Source organism: Pocillopora verrucosa, chromosome 4 (genome assembly GCF_036669915.1).
Source record: "Pocillopora verrucosa isolate sample1 chromosome 4, ASM3666991v2, whole genome shotgun sequence".
Classification (NCBI taxonomy): domain Eukaryota; kingdom Metazoa; phylum Cnidaria; class Anthozoa; order Scleractinia; family Pocilloporidae; genus Pocillopora; species Pocillopora verrucosa.
This window is the reverse complement of record NC_089315.1, coordinates 557,524-578,502: the sequence shown is the minus strand read 5'-3', so window position 1 is coordinate 578,502 and position 20,979 is coordinate 557,524. Positions and strand designations below refer to the sequence as shown.

Here is a 20,979-nt window from a genome sequence, read left to right as displayed (position 1 = left end):
GGAGTGGAGATCAGTCGTGGCCAACAGAGTCTAAAGGAGAGACAATATGAAATTAACCGCCAATGGGAGGGGGGATTCATAAGAATATAATAGAAACTTATAGGGGAGGGGGAGATCATAAGAATATAATAGAAACTTATAAGGGGGGGGGAGATCATAAGAATACAACAGAAACTTATGGGGGGGAAGATCATAAGAATATAACAGAAACTTATGGGGGGGAGATCATAAGAATACAACAGAAACTTATGGGGGGGGGGAGATCATAAAAATACAACAAAGCCTTAAGAGGAGGGGATCATTAGAACTAAAGGAGCCTTGTGGGAAGGGATCATAAGAATATCTCAGAGCCTCATGGGGAGGGGGGTCAGAATATAACAGAGCCTTATGGCAGGGGGATCAGAATATAACAGAGCCTTATGGCAGGGGGATCAGAATATAACGGCGCCTTATGAGAGGGGGATCAGAATATAACAGAGCCTTATAAGAGGGGGATCAGAATATAACAGAACCTTATGAGAGGGGGATCAGAATATAACAGAGCCTTATGAGAGGGGGATCAGAATATAACAGAGCCTTATAAGAGGGGGATCAGAATATAACAGAGCCTTATGAGAGGGGGATCAGAGTATAACAGAGCCTTATGAGAGGGGGATCAGAATATAACAGAGCCTTATGAGAGGGGGATCGAAATATAACAGAGCCTTATGAGAGGGGGATGAGAATATAACAGAGCCTTGTGAGAGGGGGATCAGAATATAACAGAGCCTTATGAGAGGGGGATCAGAATATAACAGAGCCTTATAAGAGGGGGATCAGAATATAACAGAGCCTTATAAGAGGGGGATCAGAATATAACAGAGCCTTATGAGAGGGGGATCAGAATATAACAGAGCCTTGTGACAGGGGGATCAGAATATAACAGAGCCTTATAAGAGGGGGATCAGAATATAACAGAGCCTTTGAGAAGGGGATCAGAATATAACAGAGCCTTATGAGAGGGGGATCAGAATATAACAGAGCCTTATGGCAGGGGGATCAGAATATAACAGAACCTTATGAGAGGGGGATCAGAATATAACAGAGCCTTATAAGAGGGGGATCAGAATATAACAGAGCCTTTGAGAGGGGGATCAGAATATAACAGAGCCTTATAAGAGGGGGATCAGAATATAACAGAGCCTTATGGCAAGGGGATCAGAATATAACAGAGCCTTATAAGAGGGGGATCAGAATATAACAGAGCCTTTGAGAGGAGGATCAGAATATAACAGAGCCTTATGAGAGGGGGATCAGAATATAACAGAGCCTTATGGGAGGGGGTCAACAATACAACAGGGCCCTATGGGAGGGGGATCAGAATATAACAGAGCCTTATGGGAGGTGGATCAGAATATAACAGAGCCTCATGAGAGGGGGTCAACAATGCAACAGGGCCTTATGAGAGGGGGATCAGAATATAACAGAGCTTATTTGAGGGGGGTCAGAATATAACAGAGCCTTATGAGAGGGGGATCAGAATATAACAGAGCCTTATGTGAGGGGGTCTTAAGAATAAAACAGAACCTTATGGGATGGGATCGCAAGAAAATAACAGAGCCTTATTTGGGGAGAGGAAGGTCATAAGAATACAGCAGGGCATTATGGGGAGAGGATCATCAGAATATTTCAGAGCCCTATGGGAGGGGATCATTACAAAATGGCCGAGCCTTACTGAGGGGAGGGGTCATTAGAATTTAACAGAGCCTTATGAGGGGGGGGGGGGGGCATGAGAATACAACTGAGCCTTATGGGAGGATCAGATAAATTTTATCTTTACACAACTAAAAAAATTCTTTGAATCTATTTGAATCTATTTATCGTCGAAGGGTCCCCGATAACAATAACAAAAACCCCCTCCTTTCTCTTCCCCCCTTTCGCCCACTTAAAAAAAGGCTGAAAGGTCTCTTAGGGGATGTCAAACAGATGCAGACAATACTCCCGCTAAACTCCACATACTTAGGGCCATTTATGATTAGAAAAAAAGCAAAGAACATTGAGCCATTGTCCAGGAAAAACACTCGTTGAAACTTGTCATTATTCTCGTACCAAGACCTTCCACAGCCAGTTACACGGCAGGATCTGAGTTCGAGGTTAATTTGTTGTCTGAACGTTGATTTTTGAATAGTGATAAGCTTCAATAGAGGATAACAGATTGAAAAAAAAAATTCGATACCTTAAGTGACTCACTTGTTTTGATTATATTAGGAACCCATTGAAAGGCTCCTGTTGCATTGAATACATCGACTGTCTAAAACCTCGGCAAACCCTTTCGAATATAACGCTCTTGTTCTCTTATACTACGTGGTTTCTCTAGCTGGGATGTTTGGTTCTGTTTCCTTTCTCTCTACCGCAGAAATCGACCACAATGCACCGAGAGGACGTATATGACATTTTCCCAGGAGTCTATGCTACCGTGGAAATGATGCCCGACAGCGTAGGAGACTGGTTACTACACTGTCACGTGAACAATCACTTGGCAGGCGGAATGGAAACACTTTTCTCAGTCATGGAAGCGACTGGTAAGTGCTCATTCTTCATTAGCACGCTCGCTTAGACACTTGTGCATTGATTTTAAAACGACACTTACTTGGCTGTTAACTACGCCCTGTTAAGTAAATGACTTGATAATACTTTTCGAGTCTTGTCTTTAATTCTTTTGTTGTTGTTGTTGTTAGTTAATTGTGTTTAACGTGTTTATTGGAAGTTTGAAACTAATGTAAATTTAGGGATTAAAGTGTGAAGTCTTGATGTTTTTTTTTTTCCGTTTTTTGTTCAATAGAAAAGCCAACAGTTTACAGCACGGCTTCCAAAGCAGAATTCGACAGAATAATTTTCACGACTCTACTTGTTTTCATTTTGTTTTTGCTTGCTGCTTGATCCCAAAGTTCCTGGTTTTTCGACCAAAACGAGTTTCAGATGATGTTTTGAGCCCTTGGGTCTTTCTCAAGCAGCTAAGTAATTCAAACATTTAACATATAAAGTGTGTTACTGTAACCAGTGAGTTTTCACTTCCATCAAGTGGAAGAATCTAGACATTTATTCTTTTTTAACTTTCATAAGCGTCTCGGAGTTTTGACAGGTTTTTAGGAGTTTCATGGAGTCTATCATTTTTTAAACGTCAGAATGATCATTTGGAACACTGAGTAATTTGTTAGTTTTTTGAATGGTATTGTATTACTTGCAAATTAGTTGACGTTTGTAAATTGTAATCAAGTCACAGCTGTTTTCTTTTAGAGTAAAGGAAAGAGTGCACTTCAAGATATTTAATTCATTGTTATTGTTAAAACATGTTTAAAACAGGGAACCTTTTCGCCAAGCATGTCGCAAGCGAATCGTGAGCGAATTGCATGTAAACCGCAAGAAAACCGCTGACAAACGGAGCGTAAAGCGATAGCAAGTGGCAAGAGACCCAAGCAGTCATATCTGTACTTAGCCTGCACGACTATGCGCCAATGTCTGGTGTGGAAATCCCTATTGGTAAAACAAAACAGAAAGCAAAACAAAGCATAACTGTAGCTAACGCTAAGCCACAAGGGACACCTGGGTAATTTTCCGAGTTTCTTAGCGCGCATTTCCCAAAAACACGTGTGCGGGCAAAGTGTGGTGCGAACGTCAGATTCTCAGCAGTCAAAGTCGTCTTGTTAGTTTTGAACTTAAATGGAGCGTCTTCTTTAGATTCCTTAAGATTAGATCAGTCTACCCTCGTTGCTGGACAAAGTTTTACGGTTCGTTCTGTATCCTGCTGAGGAAATCAGAAAAGTTATAATTCTGCCAGCTTTGGATTTAATTTGAATCTTTTTATCGTCGAAGGGTCCCCGATAACAATAACAAAAAACTAGGTATAGTTTTAGCCATGAAAACGGCTAAGCCCATCGAGTTACTACAAGTATAAGGCAAAACAGCAACATGATTTAAGAAAGAGTATAAATTGTTCTTTAATTCAGATTGTCTCGTAAATCTGAAGGCTTGTCTAAACTCGTATAATGCTGGCACATTTGTCTAACATATGTGCCATTTACAAACCTATTTTGAAGCACCTTTCAAAACTTTGTGATTTGGGTCTTTGTAAATGTGTAAAACACCTAATACTACAATATCAATATATAGGGATACAAAAATGCTTCTGTAAATAATCATTAGGTTTTGGTGTTCACTAATTCACCTAAATCACAATTTAGATTTGTAGTATATAAATATAGAGGTAAATATTTGAGGGGTGAATACATTACAGAAATATGCCGGTGATACAATTGAAAATAGAGGGCAGCATTATTACATTTCGGCATCTGAATGTGTGAAAATAGATTTTAAGTATCGAGAACTCTCTGCTTCAAAATAAGGTTTCTTTGTAATAATTCTTGTGAGGAATACAGAATGCTGTACGTATATCATAAATTTGAGTTCATAAATATCAAAAGACAATTTTAAAGTTACCTAGTAGCACAAGAAAAACCAACTACTTTGGTGTTAACTTTCTTGCAAAGTGCAACAATAGTTTTTTAAAAAATATCACCCATAGAAATTTTTTTAGCAGAAAGAATAGTCTTGCTATTCAGTGAATGAATCTGACAAATTTTAAGAGGCGTTTTACTCCATCGCACTCAATATGATCGATAAATCTCCATTCTATTCGTTAGACATTTCCTAACATGGAACCTATAAAGAGAGAATCTGGACTTGTTTCAAGACAGTATCGAAAAGCTGAAAACTTTCCCTCAACTAATCCCTCTTCTGCTTGACTGTGAATGAATTTCTAATTGAAGTTACAGTCGGGATGATTAACAATTTATTTCTTATATATATATATTTATATATATATATATAAACAGAAACTAAACAAACTAGTATTTTGGTCCTTTTCTGGTATATTCTGAAACAATTATTCGCCTACGGTAAAGGCCGGTAAAGGGAATGGATATTTACCTTCTTTCAGGCGAAACATTTTTCCATAGACACATGATAATAGATTTTCAAAAAAATTGTATACGAACAAATCAATTTCTTGTATTTGAATAGTTTGACTAATGTGTGAATGGCTGAAACTGAGTTCAAGTCGAGTAAGTTCGACGATCACGTTTCATTCCTCTTTTATCACTTGTGACGTCACTTACCCCGGGCTGACTGCTGTGGCAAATATTTCCCAGGTAGGTCACCTCCACATGTTTTCCTCTTTCTTTCCGGATCACAAATCGCACCTTCACGTTGCATTCTGGTCGCTTGCATTCCGCGCCTCCCCTGAAGAATACTGCTGAGTGGATTTTCCGAGAGTTTTCTGATCTCACGTGATTATTTTTGAAGCGTAAACTGCACCATGGGTTGCTTTCTTTGACTTTGCTGAGGAAGATTCGTGTCCAGTCGCCACTCAACAATCGGCCACCGCTGGGGAATGTGTTGATCGGAATTCTTGCCCAGTCCTCTTTGGACAACTTAAATCTTGCTGTAGTACCATCGATCTCCTTTCGGAAATACTTGTCTCTTTTTCCGTTTTCATCATCATCAGAAGAATCTGAATCGTCCGAGTAATCCTGGGAACAACCAAAAAGCTCCTTTAACCATTTACCTCCCATGAGTGACGAAAAGTGAATTTCTCCTTACAATATCAATACAATATCAAGCATAGATGTGATGAGAATAAAGTAAAATATCAATTAGGGGATTATTAATTGATCCAATACCAAATTCTCCAAATTGACATCATAAGAATTTTATGGCAGACAGTTAGGAGAATTACTAATGAGATCTTGGGAGTCAAAGGGTTAACAGGTCTGACAAATACATTCAGACAAAGGAACACATACCCCATTTTTACATATGTGGGCTTTGTTTTCCTTTAAGTGCTTTAAGGACTGGAAATCGACCAAATAAGGAGTTCACACATGCAAACCTCGTTTAGCTCTTCTACACTTTTGGAAATCATTAAAATTACTTGGTGAAATAGATACATTACATGACAGACATTACTATGTGAAAATAAGCCTACATCGTAACATTTCAGAAACAATCACATACCATACTATTATTCAAGCCATCTCTGTTGGACCAGTTTCCTCCTTGATTCTGTGAATTCAGCTTGTGAGTCGATGTATCAACCTGTTTTTAGGCAAGAGGAAAGATTGTGGTCATTTACATGATTGAACTCCCAAGCTTAAAGATGATCTGTGGATTATGAACATTAAGAAATTTTATCCGCGTGTGATAACGAAGGAAACATCATCTAAGATACTGACACATCAATAAGTGTTTTACAAAAATCTGACAGTATGACTTTATGGGCCAAAAAGTCCCACTTCAATTTAAGACATTTCTATTCTTAGACAATTCTTAATGGATAAGTGTTTTCCAAAGATGCAGCACTCATCAAGAAAGTTTACTGAAAGAATTTGTGAATGGGCAGAAAGGATTGTCCTCATTCAATTCAATTTTTGCATCCAGTGACTATGTTGGCTAAGAAGTTACACCTCAATTTCAGACACTTTTGGATCAGTTTTCAGTGGGATGTCACTTCGCTGTCATAATACTGAGTAGAAACGTCCCTCTGTCTCAAGCTAATTCCACATTTTGTTACCTCCAGTGGTAGATGAGACATCCCAGGATCATTGCTGCTCCAGCCAACAGGGACCATGATAACTGAGGGTCGAGGGTTCTTCAAATCTACTGCTGGATATTGACGAGATGGGATATTTTGCCCATGGCAGCTACAATTACAATTCCTTGCCTTCTGGTTGTTTGGAACCAAATCACGGGATTCTGTTGGCCACGCTGGAATTCTTTGTTGAAATTCTTGAAAGCTGTATCCACGAGGGTACATTGGCATACCATTGTAGTACTTGATCTCATTATTCTTATCCTTTGCCCAGTCTCCTGTTTGGGGAGTCGTTACTTCTTCAAAGTGGTAAAGAGGCACAGTGGATTTCAGAGAAGCTGATGAGGGCGAGCCGTTGGTATCCATTTGGTTAGATGTACTCTTCTCAGAGGTTCCATTATTATAGAAAGACCCTTGGCTATCAAGTTGGTGTGCTGAATTGCTACTCGTGTGGTGGTTCTGTTGATAGCAGTGAGCTCTCTCGCTGGGATTATGCTGCTGGATTGGGATCTCCTTTTCTTCCTTTTCGATCTTATTTAATGTCTCCCTATCATAAACTGGCGAATTGTTAACTTGAGACGGAATATCAACCTCAGCAGTAAACCCGTTTTCGTGTGAAATCAAATGATCGGGAGGTTTTTCCTCATGGAAATGTCCTACAGCCGAGACTTTATCCTGGTTGACGAAATCAAACGTTGGAGATTGCTCTCCTTGGCTGGTCAGTCCATCCACTGGATTTTCGATCTGATAGACGGGCATAACATTGTTCTCCACAATTTGATCACACATTGCTCCTTGCACGTTGCTAATTTGTATGTTGAGTATATCTTCTTGAGTGTTTACGTCTCTAAGTAAGGGTATTTCTTGGATTGATTCCCTTGACATTGAAATGGTTTGGTGACTGATTGTATTGCTCTGTGCCTCTGATATTTCCACCTTAACCACTGGCATCTCACACGTAGAAATTATTTGATGTCCATTTTCTGGAATTTCAATCTTTACACAGCCAATCGGCATGTCATTCAAAGAATACATATTGTAAACACTCACAAAACCCTCAAAGACGAAAGTTATTTCAGATGGTAGTTCTTCTTTTTCCTGTCCTGATAACAGCGAACGACAAAATAGTCAAAGTCGGATGTCAAAGGTGATCTGAAACGTGAATAAGAGAGGAAATAGTTAAAGGATGCCTGACTACTTTCATCGATGAACATGACGAAGTCAACAACCAAATATCTTAACAAATCCCAACGCTTTAATGATTCCAGATATTGTTCTTTTGTCTAAGAAGGCAAACAGGCTTTGTCAGTCTTAAAGGTGGATATTTGAACAAAAGGTCGGAATAACTTCGCAAAGAAGTCGACTTTATGCGACTTCTTCGGTCAGAAAAATTCGATCGCGAGGAACAAATTTTTTTGAAATATTCCTCATGTAATTCTATACGGAGCGAATAGTCCTTCAGTTACCATCCGTATCTGCCTTGTGTCGTTACAAATTATCTGCTAGAGTTTTCTGACCTTAAAAGTCAACATAAACGCAGAAACAATGAGGGCAGTTGGCTAAATCCTTATTTATTCCAGCGCTAAAATTGCATTATAATGGTTTTGCTAACTATTTTAAGCTAAGTGCTTAAGATAAGATTTAAGCATATTTGACGTGCGCACCGTTTATTTGGCGCCGATAAATGAGCAAGTAAAAAATCTACAGAGATCGGTTTGGTGAAATACTCAAATCGTAGAAACATTTCCTGAATTTTCTTACTAATTATTGGGTAAATAAATACCCTTAAGGGTCACTGACACCTTAAAACAACAACAACGAGAGAGCTTAAAGTAAAGAGTAAAGGGATCGTAGTTCGCTGTAAAACTATTTGCATTTGCACGTCATCCTTGACCTTCAACAATGATTTTTATTTTTACTGAGTTAAGAAGGTTAATGAGAGCACATCTGCAGGTGTTAGTAACATACTGCTGAAAGCCATTACCATTCATAGCATATCAACTCCATTCAAACCTTAACAGGCCATCTGCACTAGCTGTGCCTGTTGTCGTAACGTTCGGAAGGGTAAACATTCAATCAATTCCGTTTCTGACGCGTCGTGGAACGCCTCGTAAACCTATACTGAGACTGTAAATAAGAATATGTGTTTTTGTGCGTTGTGCCGGCCACGAATTTCTTTAGGGGTTTCAATATCGAGTGTTAACATTCCTCCCTTTAATTTGATTTCAGTTAGATGAACTCCCTTTAATACAAATAACACAATGTATGGTCTTTTTAACGGAATAGCTTCGATCTCGAGGTTGTAAAGCTCTCCGCGAGCACTAAATAACTTAAACTTTGTGCTAATGTCAAGAAAAGCGACGCCAGTAACTGGCAAAACGAGAGCGGCCGATATTCGCCCACTAATTCCCACGAGATAAAACACTTACCGAAGTTTCGAAGGGCTAATAATGAAAAATCTGTCAGAATTTCGAAGACTTCTTTACACATTTGTATAAAACAGACTCTATCTTAACTAAGTCGTTTGGCCACATGATCTACGTGCTCACTTGTAACATCTTTTCCAGCGCAACGCGGTTAGTTGTAGGCGAAATATGGAATATTTCGCGCCTCCGCGTGACCGATTTCACGAATAAACAAGCAAAGGTGTTCGTGTCTTATTCTGAATCGACGTGGAAGAATATTTACGGACCTAGCACCCAATTAATTACTTATAATTCTCCGAGTGACATTTTGACCATTGTTTAAATGGTACCAGTCATTTTCCAAGCGGTAACAATAGTCTTCGAGTTTAAAGGATATTTAGTGTACATCACATTTAAGTCACGATAATGCTAATTAATACCATTTTTAAAGTTGAATATTCCGGTGGTGGAGCATATTGGCCAACCTACTTTCAGAGAGCTTTGGGGCAAAGATGATGTTCTTGAAACTTTTACTGACCTATTCGCCCCATGTCGTTATCATTTTGTGTCAAGCCGCGCCGCTTGGACAGCTAATGTAAGGAGATTTTTTCCATACAACTTACCAGTAACTCGAAACTCGTTGGTGATACAACAACACAAGTCTCTGGCTTCAGCAGGTCAAGTTTCTTTTGTCTTGCTATTCTTTTGTTCTATCTTGTTTTCGTTAAAATAAATGAAGGCACTTCAAAAGGCCATTATGCAAATTTTTTGTTATCTTATACGAAGCGCCTTCGGGGTTATTTGGCGTCCTAGCAATGTGTTAACCAAACTCTTTGGAAGAATTGAAGGAAAACACGATCATTACAAAACTGAGTCGCTTGCATGAGTCGCTAAGATGGCCAATGTTAAGGAAGAAATAAAAACATATTAGATATAATTTTGGAATTGATGGAGTTAAACGTATGGAAATGAAAGTTCAAATTAGAATTTAGAGAGGTGCTCTGGAATCACGCAATGACAATACCTTTCATTAGCGCTGATTCAGAAAGACAAATCAAATCATGAGATGAGTTGCAAAAAAATAAAAAAAACGTTGATATTGTCACACGCAGCAGTATGTTTTGTTTAATGCCTGAACTATCTATGTGTATTATATTGCAGAGAATGTTATCAGCTCAAGCGAAAAAAGGTCAAAATTCTTGGCCTCGGGGCATTCTTTGCTCTCACACTTGTTGCTATGGAGCAGAATCAAAAAACTTTAGTACGTTTATCGAAACAAAACAAGACTAGGGAAGAACACAAAAAATTAAGCATATTTTCCGCAAAAAAAGGCATGCACACATGTAGAATTTGTATTGTTTGCTCAAAACGGAGTGTTCGTAATCGTTATGATTCGCTGTGGATTTCTATTTTGGAGAGAACAATCCAACCTGATCGACAAGGGACAGATTTGAAGTAGTTGTTTGCAGATCCACCAACCATATACAGAATGCACTGACTCGAAAGCTAGAAGTTGTCATATAAGCTCTGTTGCTGACACGCAAGACCTAAAAGGTTACCGCTATTCCTGTGGCGCGGTTATCATTGCGGCTGACCTTCCAGTTTGTTTGACAGCTTCATTTGCATTCGTTACTGGCGCTACATGTGTTGTTAATTATGTCTCGTATCACAAAACAAAGCCGCTTATGCAACGCAGTGTTCAGCCAAAATTATAAAAAAAAAAGCACTGCCTTCTGTTCGGATTAATGTATCGAATAGCAAACATTGTTGTTACCTTCATAGAGTATCAATTTGACGAACTTTGGTGGTAGGAATACGATTCTATGAGTCATTCCACTACCACAGATCATTCTGTTATTAAAGTCTGTGTTACATGTCAGTGTCTTTAAAATCATCTGAATCTGAGGAATTTGACCTCTACGAAACCGAAGTTTTCTCTCTCTAGCTCTAGAAGCGAAGGTGAAGGAAAAATTTCACGACTGACGCACTATCAAGACAAGATCTGAGCTCGGTTTCAATACCACCTAACTTCAACGTGTTTAACACTTAAGTGAACTAATCTGTGTTGCATGTCTAATTTAAGAAAGGTTTCAAGCGGTTTAGCAGTAGTTCTCAGCATTTCTACGTATTAGCGGTATAACTGCATTATTCAGGTCGTTTTGGTAATCAAAAACCACTGAAAATATGCCAAAATCAAACTCACCTTTTCTCTCAAACGTCCTCCTAACACTGGGCTGCCTTCACACGCCTGACTGCCCTTATCCGCAGTGCATGGCTTGTCACTTCAGAGTGACATGCGCAGTTGGGAGTCCTAAATGAACAGCCTATTGTTTTGCATAAGCCTGTTGACAGATGAATGTGATACAGTCATGAGAGGAGAATGAGAAAAGAATGTGTTCATATGTGAGTTTGGGTCTCTTTTAAACAAACCATTTTCACCGAACGAACTCATGTATTATCGAAACAAGAATGACCTAAATACTCTGTCGATGGAATATTTCTCTCTCACGTTCAAACAGAAAATATCATACGGTTTGTTAATGCAATATCAGTACCTAAAATGTAAGAAAATTTCGGATTCTATGCTTCGAGTTTAATACCTTGCTGCTTTGTATTCTGATCCGCAGTGTAAGACTACACCAAAGATATTATGCGAAGAAGCTTCGAGATAATGCTAGAGGAAATCGGCTGTAATGTTTTGTTTGTTAGTTAATGTTCAAAATGTATCAAATTATTCGGAGAAAAAATATGTCTTAGATGTGAAGTTCCTTCCGCTCAATGTTCTGTTATTTATATATTTATCTGATCAGATCTTTTATAACGCTGTGCACACTGTCAGCAGTTTTGTTTGCGGTCCTTTTGAAAGATATAATCTTAATAAGTCATGGTCTCTTATGACGAGCGTTGAACTACAATTTTAAAAAGAGGGAAATTGAAATTGCTTCACCCGAACCATTTCGGCAAAAAACTATCATCGGTGAAATCCTGGACAATCAGAGTTCCTAGGGCTTCCTCCTCTGGCTGTAGTTTTCCAAACACAGGGCCTCTGAATTGGTCAGGGGAGGGGAGAGGAGGGGATTGGCATATGTAAATGTGGTTTATTTAGAGATCAAGGCAGCTGGTAAACTTGTTTTTCTTTTAACATCCAATTTAGTGGTAGAACAACAAAGTTTGAGCTAAATTTTTGTGCGATTCCTAATGTTCCATTTCTTCTTTCTGCTTTGGGACACGCTGCAACAAAGCGTACTGCATTTAGAAACCGTGTCATGAAAACCTCTCTGAAGCCGGAACTGAAAACGGGTATGGATTTTGGAGGACAGTTTTAACAATGCTTGGGGAAATGGAACGTTTTGGGCTCTCATACAGTTAGAATATCCTTTGTGTCTACCCCTACCTGCCGAAACGTACCGTCCTTCAACGCTTTTCGTTATTATGGAACTCTGAAATGCTTATTTATCGAATCCAGTCGAAGACAACGCGTGAATTTCACCAAATAAGCTGACTGATTGATTGTAGATTAGTTCGTTTGACTCGTTTTTTCGTTCTTCGAGCGGTACATTCCTACGTCTCTTCTGTCCACTCTCCCTTTCTCTCTTGAGTCATGTATTGCATTTAGGGTGGATTATTATTTTCACAGAAGTTCATCATGATCATTGTCGGTGGCTTTCGAGTTCAGACTCTCCAGTTTTATTTTGTACGAGATGCAACTGCTTGAAAGATACGTGGCATCACGAGCTCAGACAATCAGATGAACCGACAAAACAGCAACAAACGAAGAAAGATGCCCAGTAAAACAAATCAAATGCAAGTGTCACAACTGTTACAAGTAAATGCAAGTGTCACGACTGTTACCAAGAGAGAATAATGCCATTATTTTCTCTTGCTGTTACCGCTTTCGATAGGTTCTTGATTTGATGAAGTGATTGATAACTTCTTCACCTTTAAAGCTTACATTAGTGATCAGTATTTACTCATTGAGGAAAACTGGTCGACCGCTTTTACCATATTTATGTGAAATACAAAAATCAAGCTATGAAAAACTGGCTATGACGCGTACAAGTGATGGATCAAGTCCGAGATAAACCGTGATCTACGAGAAAACTCCCCTGGGTACTATGATACTGGAGTATCATATCAGCAGCAGGCCGAAGGAAAAAAATTAAGTCAAGACTAAAAAGCTTCTCCATATTTTTTTCTGAATCTCACACAAGCGAACCATTCAAATCTAAATATAATTTAAGATGTTCCAGAAGATTAAAAGGTATTGTTGTCTACAACTCAGTATTCTTAGAATTCTTCACATCTATTTTAAGTTCATAGGGTGGAAAGGACATATTATCCTTGCCCTTCGGCTTATTCAGCCAGGTTTAGAATCAATGAATTAATGATATATCGTGGGATTATATCTGCCATTAAAACCGTTTTCAATAAGCTGGACGATATATCTTAGTCATTGCCAACTTGACTTGAAGTTACGAGGACTTGAAATATTTTCTTTTCCAGTGTTATTGAATGCAAATGTTTATATAATCGACATGAGGTCCAATAGTTATGCGCAATACGATCCGAAACAGTGCAGTCACGCATAACAAAGTAAATGAGTAGTCGATTGAATACTGTCTGTGTTTCACAATAAATTACCAGTTAATGTCATCGTTCACGAATGCCCTCGTCTCGCCCTTTCACATGTCTTCGAAAGTCAAGTCTTTCTGGGGTCGAGGTCGTTTGAATCACATTTATAGTGCACATTTGCGTGTGCATACCACAAAGGGGGTCTGTCTCTACGCTTCAGCGGCACAACAATTAACTGAATACACTCAGCAGTAAAAATAGCCTCGGCTAAAACGCAGTGAACTAATTGTAAAGAAACTGCAGTTTAATATTCCTCAAGATATATGTAAGCGTCAGTACAGTTTCGATCTATTTTTCTCTGACCTTTAGTCATACACCGATTCAGTAACTTGTGCGTTCGACAAGCGTCTATATATCAGCAATTTTGGCAACGAGAGGACACAAAAGCCCAAAGCCCAAGCACATGTTGAAATCCAAGATTAGTTCATCAAGTTTTGATCGCGAGGAAAGTACGATTATAATTCTTCTTATAGCAACAGATTTTGTTGCTGCTAGGAAATACTGAGCGTGCAGATATCACAGCCTATTTGATGATATTAACAGCCTTCGTGGCTCTGTTACGTAATAACCATGATAAACACACTAGTCCATATCTTCACCGGAACTCCTTGATTTAGGACGTTTAAAAGTCCTTAAATCTTTAACCACTGTCATAATTGAAATGGTCACAAATCATTTTGGCGGTAAATCAAAATTTCTCAGATTGAGATGATTTTTCAGGGATTATTACGGGTAGTTGTGAAGATATCATTGTTAGTTGCAGAGTGATTTTTCTTGGTAGCGTTAGTAGCTGAAGGATTTATGGGTTCATTTTCATATGAACTATTTAAAAAAAAAACAGAGAAATTTTTCCTTTGTAACGATGAAGGCACAATTTTCCTCTTTCGGCCTTTTGGATAACGAAATTTAACAAGTGCCTTGAAAACCTTTATTTATAGGCACAATAGGGGTCTTTTATTGATAACTGGTGTCATGCCATTTCAGAGGTTTGTGGCACAAATGAAGCATCCTGGTAAGTTCAGTATTAAGCATCGGTGACCGGCTAGCGAGGAAAAAAAATGAAAAAATAAATATGTAAACAGTCGATAAGTCGTTAACACTGTGAGTATAGTGACAAGATTATCAATCGACCTAACTTTGGAGCCCAAATTGATTTCATTCATCACTCTTCAATCACTCGAGCAGTTTGTTTTTGTCAATGATATTGAATTTTCGATAAAGAGTCTACAGTATGGTGTAGCTCAGGAGTCTGAGTTAGGCTCTCATTTAATCTGCTCCATAAAAGTCTACTGGGCCACATTAACCCGACAGCATAACAAATCTTGTTATCTTTATACAGATGACATGTAACTCGATCTGTTGTTTACGTCCAACTGTCCTGACCGTGTCATCTTTCTGACTTAACGTTGACAGGTAAACTCAAACCTTGTTGGTAACATTTTGAGCTGACCTTCGCTGGATGTTATGCAACAAAACTGAGACTTGGTTACTGTAAGTCTACAATTTTAGTCATCGATTCCAATATTATCCACGACATCATTTCAACCAAGTTGCAGAAGATGATGTAATCGAGCCAAGAGATCATGCATGAAATCTAAAGGTCGGATTCGACCAGTATTTCGATTTTTGAGGGCTCTGTCAACAAAGGAAGAGCATGAGAGCACTTATTCGCATTTAAACTATTGCTGAAAGTTAATAAAGTGATAGTTTGTTCAACAACACTGCTAGAATTGTGGTTTACGCCTGCGTGCTTCAACCTCACGCACAGATTTTTGTAACTCCATGAGGTATTACGGTCCCCCCTAGTTATCTCAGAAATCAACAGAATTCAACTGACACAGAATTCGACTGGTACAGAATTCAGCGGCATTATTCACACCAAACCGATACTTATGGGACTACATCAACTGCGAGTGCCCTTCACCCTTAAGGGTTATTTAAAAGATCTTTTTTCCTGACCTATAAGGTTCTAAACGGAATGGCATCAAGCTACATCAAATATCCTGTTAGGTCCAAAATCCTGGATCGTAAGTGAAGATCTTTAACTGATTGAGCCTGAGAGAAAGCTGGAAACATATGGGGATGAACCATAGTCGATAGAAGGACGAAAACTCGGTAGCAGGACTGATGGCAATGTTTAAAAGTAAGCCAGAGGCCTATATTTTTGTTAAGGATGCTCTTATCTCAGAATGCTTACAATTACTCTAACTTGAGATGCAGATTATTGCCGCACAGTGCCGCGAACGGCTAATGGGGTATGATGCTCGATTTAATTTTTTTCCCTTCTTTCGCGTCCTTTTTTCCTGAGCTGGTGTGTTTTGCAAATCCTGTGTATTCCACATTCTACGTGGATTCGACTACTTATAAATTAGCAAGTCGTAATGGTGTTTACATTGCTTTTTCAAACTCATTAAGAGATCATGTATCGCAGTAATAGAATGCAGAAATATCGGAAAAGTTGAACTCCTACTTATCATTGTATTTTCTTTAGCTTCATAACTGCTTTTCATATCTTTCCTTCCGCTGCGAGAGTTCAATTTAATCTGATAATGGCAATGCAAGAGGGCGTTATGGAATGCCTTTAGGCCTGGCTTGACTAATGTCACCTCTTTGTTAACATGTTTGCCACGTTCACCTACTCGTTTACATTTGGGCTTCTCACCTCTTCAAAACAGGAATATTCACTCTTTTGATGGGCTGACCTCAGTTCATACAAGAATGCTGGATAAGTTTATCTAAGAAAAAATTCTCGAGTCTACCGGAGTGGTGTTGCGTGATGGAATATGACAGATATATGGGCGGTTTTGACATCTTTCGCATCAAGAATTAACATATTTGTAGATTCGCGGTTAAGAAGTCATCACGTTTGCCCTGGCAACAATCTCTCTTCTACTGACAATTTTTTTCCTATTTCAGAAAATGGTGATTGTTTTCTTAATTGTTTTCTTAATTGTCGCTCTTGTCCAAATTGTAATTGGGAGTGTTTTTACCCCGTCAATATAGTTCTACTCGTTTTCAATACAGGCAGACAGTTTGGTTGAATAGGAACTGTTAATTTCAGATTAAAATACAGTGACAAGAGATCTTGAGAAGCAAAACAACTCTTCCTGGGTTTTTCTACCTCAAAAACCAGAAAAAAAAAACCAATGTACCATTTTGCTTGATTACGTAATGTTATGCATGCAAATGATCCTGGAACATTTAAAATTCAATATTTGCAAGAAGAAAATATTGTCTACAGCTTTTGGCGCTACTCCACAAATGCAAAATCGAATTAGACAAAGCACACTATTCAAATATGTTGCTCTAAATCTTAGATTACATGCGGAGCATCATATTAACCCTCTAGTTAACGGTAAATCAGGCGTGCGGCTTTGGCGCATAAAGCGCGATGTTTATGACGAGGATTTTTTTAATATTTCACGAAGTTCCAACGTATTTACGCCATATGTCTATTATCGACTAGACGAGGTATAGTTTTCAGGACGTCATTCAGAGGCTCCTAATTGTCATAGTTACAACTGTTTATTATCAGTATGATCAGCAAAGTACAGTTTTGAGCCGAATTTTGTGATAGACATCTACAAGATGGCTCCTCATATTCTCAGTTTTCAGAAACGGTCGAATGAATTTTGGAATGCAGTGTTTGCGCACTTAGACTTTTCATTTTTGATTTTGTCCTTTCTAAACAGCTGATATTAATTTATGATTAAATTTTAGCGATGGTCGCTACGTTCAATCATTTCTTTAAGTCCCTTTTTCAGAATTATCGATGAGAAAAGAATATGAAAGGGAGAAAAGGTGTGATTTCTTGTTGCCAATCTTTATACATATCGTTCTTGAATGCAATTTTCTTCACTGCGTTACGCGCTTCGAAATTATGAACACTATCCTATGATAATCAAAGAGGCAAGTGTATTGTAAAAACTGTAAAACGGTAGAAACACACAAACAAGTCGAAAAAAATCAAAAAAGTGATAAAAATCATGATCCCTCCAATTTCGTGGAAAGCAAACCCTTTCATTTTAACCTTTTGATGTTTTTACTTATTATTATTATTTTTTAATCATATTTGTCGTTGTTTTCCCTGAAAACAACAAGGCCGCTTATCAAGAGGGGTCGCAATACTACGAAGTTTTAATTCCATTTATAAAGGCCCGCATTCACACACAAAAAAAAACCACACACACACAAATTGCAGTAGCAGAAAATTAGTCTTACAGAGCTAGGAATACTGTTTATGCAATCAAAAATGGCCAAAGAAAAGCGATTAGTATTAATTATAAAATTTGTAATTCGCGGAAAAAAAGCACAATTGACATCGCAATTTACAGACTCAACACCTTACAATAAAAAAATTTAGTTTCCTTGTATCGCCACCTCGATGACCATGTCTCACATTATTAGCGGCACACTGTAAAATGAAAAGAGCCAAATTGACCCCAAAAGCCAAATTGGCCCCAATTTCTCGAGGGCCAATTTGGCCCATCAAGGTTCGTTTTGGACTATTTGAGCCAAAACGGGTGGGACAGGTACCATTTTGACCCCTCAAAAATCTGAATTGGCCCCTATGAATTCTACTTTGGAACTTTTTCTCAATTTGGCCCTTCCAAGAGCCAAGTAGGATTGACCAATTTGGCCCCAACGAGGTGCAATTTTTGAAAAAAAAAATAATATAAAAATAATTTTCTTTTTTCGACCATATTTCGTTCCCCATACTATTCCTTATAACGTGTTCAAATTTTCAACGGTTCCTCTCGTAACTGAACACCGAGTCACACAACGAATTAATCGTTGGCTTTTTCTCGAGACGTGAGCGTTGGCTGCCTGTGATCGCATTAGTCGAACCTAGACTACGTGCGTCGGACACAATAATGAATTATAGCAGCGAATTCATCACTGAAGAGGCTGTTTCTTGGCTACAGTCGCATGGAATAAGACTTAAGAAAGGAAAGGTAAGCAAAAGAAATTTCTTAACAACGCATTTTACTGCAACTTTACATACACAAACTTGACCGCTCCATTGATCTTTGTTCGTATCTTATCTTGCAGAAAAGGACGGTTACGATGGCCAAGATCTCCTTACCATCGCCCAAGATGCAGACGTACCAAGGCACTACATCCCTATTATAAAAGAGCGTCTAAAGTTCAAGAAATTGATTGCAATGAACGCTGAACCTAGAAATGACACGAGTTCCTCGTCGGTACGATGGTTAATTTTCCCACCAGAGAATTTGACGCATGAATGGTTCGCCTCTTCTCCCGAGTCTTGTTGAGTCTCAGCGGTTTCACAACTAAAGTCACGTGATCAAATTTTGGCGCCGAGAGATAGAGACGGTTACAGTTCGAATACTGCATTTGCACAAGATGGATTTAACTTATTTCAAGATTCTCAAATTTTTTTGGCTCTCTCTCTTTCAGCGTGCAGAATCAAGTCCTTCGAGTAAGACGGTTCAAACGTCGATTGATTCAGATAACATCAGCGATTATGAAAATTTAGACATTGACATTGGCATTGAAAGAAAAGGGTAAATCGCTCAAGGATCTCTGTTTTACCGACGAGGCGACAGAACTGAGCACTGTCTAAGTAAGTTCTTGTATTAAACTTAGCAGGATGGTGAAGAGTACATTATCGATTACTTTCTTTCGATTTTATCCCAAAGGAAAACACACTAGGTGCCAGTTGGTCAGTTAAAGATGAGAAATCTCGGAGATTGCACCTACAAAAATGGCGAGATTTGCTTTATTTTTATTGAAATATATTAGATATGTATTTACTTGCACCATGCATAAAACAAAGTAAACCCAATGTTTAAATCTGGTAAATTAAAAAATTAGTGAATTGATAGGATGTTATCAGACAGTTTAATTTTTGAATAAAAATATTTACCTACAGGTTCCTCCTGGATGGCTTTCAAAATTCCAACTACCGTCGAGGGTAAGAAACTTTTTTTGTTTTGTTTTTTAAGTCTACAAGCAATCCTTATTTATTCATGAATACTGAACTAAAACTGAAGTGCATAGAGCTATGATTTCTTTTCTTGATAAGTACATATACAGTTTGGTGAAAATACATCATTGATGATCACCATTATTGTGTTTTTACTTCTTATGCACAGTTTGCTAACAAATCTTTTGCAACTTTGTAGTTGCAAAAATTTACTGTTCTCCAACAACAAATTAATTTGCTCATTTGTTTGTTTTTTGGTACAGTTTTCTGCCTCAGAAGAGTTGGATATCCAGAAGGGATATCTCATCAGCAGCCTAAAGTACTCTGAGCAGCAGTGGATTGCAAAAAAAAAATATTGCAGAGTATCCTTGTATGGCTAGCAGGATACTAGACAAAGTTGACTTGGAAACTGAATGGATTGGTATGGTTTAAAAATCTATTGCTTCACCTCTTCTGCTTGCAGTGAAGAGAGACAATTTTGTGGTGCTGAATCTCTTGCCTTAAACTAAAAAGTTGCAAAATAACCACTCTCCCCTTTTAAGTCCATGACCTTTGTTCTTGTGTGTTTGCCATCACATATGCATTGAATGAAGTTGTGACCATTTTGGAGGTACAAGTCCAAAAAACTACTACTTTGGTACTAAGATGAACAGCTAAAATTTCTGAGCCCATTTGCCAATGAAGTCCAGATACAAAGGTTCAAGTACTTTGGGGTTGTATTAATTTTGCCTTCTTTTTGTTTAGTTTTCTTGATTTTGCAATTTTTTAAAAAATTCCTGTTGTGAAACCATTAGATAAATATTACAAATGGAATAGCTGATTCTTTTCAGATATTTTGGGAGTCAAACATCAGTTTTTCAAGTCTTGAAGGGGAGACAAATTACACACACTGAGCTAAACTTCCACTTCCATTTCTGGTGTTTTAGCTTATAGTTTTAGAAAAACATTACATATATATATATATGTAAATGTGGGGGTAGAGTCTACCTTGGCATAAAATGCTCAATGCTGTGGTAGCAGAGCTAAGTATACATAAGTTAAAGAATTAAAGAGGACGCATCGATTCTCTGTGACTCTGAATTTCGCGCCTAAGCGCTTGTCAGACAGAACTTTTCTGTCTGACGAGCGCTTAGGCGCAAAACTCAGTCACAGGGAATTGATGAGTCCTCTTTAATTCTTTAACTTATGTGTATATATATATTCTTTTTCTTTTTACTGGCTAAAGGCACTTTTTGCACTTTGGCTTGATTTTAATGAGGTTGTAAAACTTGTTTTATTGCATATAGTAGCTGATGTTGATTCAGCAATCAAAGATTATGTTTAGCACAAATTTTAATTGTTGGAGATCTTCAATACATCAATCTCCT

The 20,979-nt window shown here is 38.2% G+C and overlaps 2 protein-coding genes and 1 long non-coding RNA gene across 11 annotated transcripts in view; 2 read left to right on the top strand and 1 right to left on the bottom strand.

The window, feature by feature from the left end:
• LOC131785334 (hephaestin-like protein) overlaps positions 1-3,300 on the top strand; it is a 17,072-nt gene extending 13,772 nt beyond the window's left edge. Inside the window, exons 13-14 of the mRNA XM_059102213.2 lie at positions 2,396-2,561; positions 2,822-3,300. Coding sequence (XP_058958196.2) covers positions 2,396-2,561; positions 2,822-2,919 — 264 coding nt within the window. The 3' untranslated portion in view covers positions 2,920-3,300. The remainder of the gene's footprint in view (positions 1-2,395; positions 2,562-2,821) is intronic.
• A 142-nt stretch (positions 3,301-3,442) lies between these two features.
• Positions 3,443-11,323, bottom strand: LOC131785349 (uncharacterized). Of its 5 annotated transcripts, none has more exons than XM_059102233.2 (4): positions 11,234-11,323; positions 6,608-7,777; positions 6,052-6,132; positions 3,443-5,567 (listed from the first exon to the last, which is right to left on the bottom strand). In XM_059102233.2, exons 2-4 carry the CDS (start codon positions 7,658-7,660, stop codon positions 5,091-5,093), a joined length of 1,611 nt encoding a protein of 536 aa, XP_058958216.2. In that variant the 5' UTR covers positions 7,661-7,777; positions 11,234-11,323; the 3' UTR covers positions 3,443-5,090. The 5 variants fall into 5 exon arrangements, with proteins under 5 accessions (XP_058958216.2, XP_058958218.2, XP_058958217.2 ...); XM_059102235.2 differs by lacking the exon at positions 11,234-11,323 and adding an exon at positions 9,654-9,701; XM_059102234.2 differs by lacking the exon at positions 11,234-11,323 and adding an exon at positions 9,520-9,656.
• Positions 11,324-15,673: 4,350 nt separating this feature from the next.
• On the top strand, positions 15,674-20,678 carry LOC131785358 (uncharacterized). Of its 5 annotated transcripts, none has more exons than XR_010717166.1 (5): positions 18,085-18,617; positions 18,715-18,999; positions 19,084-19,249; positions 19,559-19,600; positions 19,876-20,678. It is a non-coding gene; the product is annotated as an uncharacterized lncRNA (long non-coding RNA). The 5 variants fall into 5 exon arrangements; XR_010717167.1 differs by having other exon boundaries at positions 18,715-19,249; positions 19,876-20,172; positions 20,280-20,678; XR_009340291.2 differs by lacking the exons at positions 18,085-18,617; positions 18,715-18,999 and adding an exon at positions 15,674-15,805 and having other exon boundaries at positions 19,876-20,677.
• Positions 20,679-20,979: the final 301 nt, after the last annotated feature.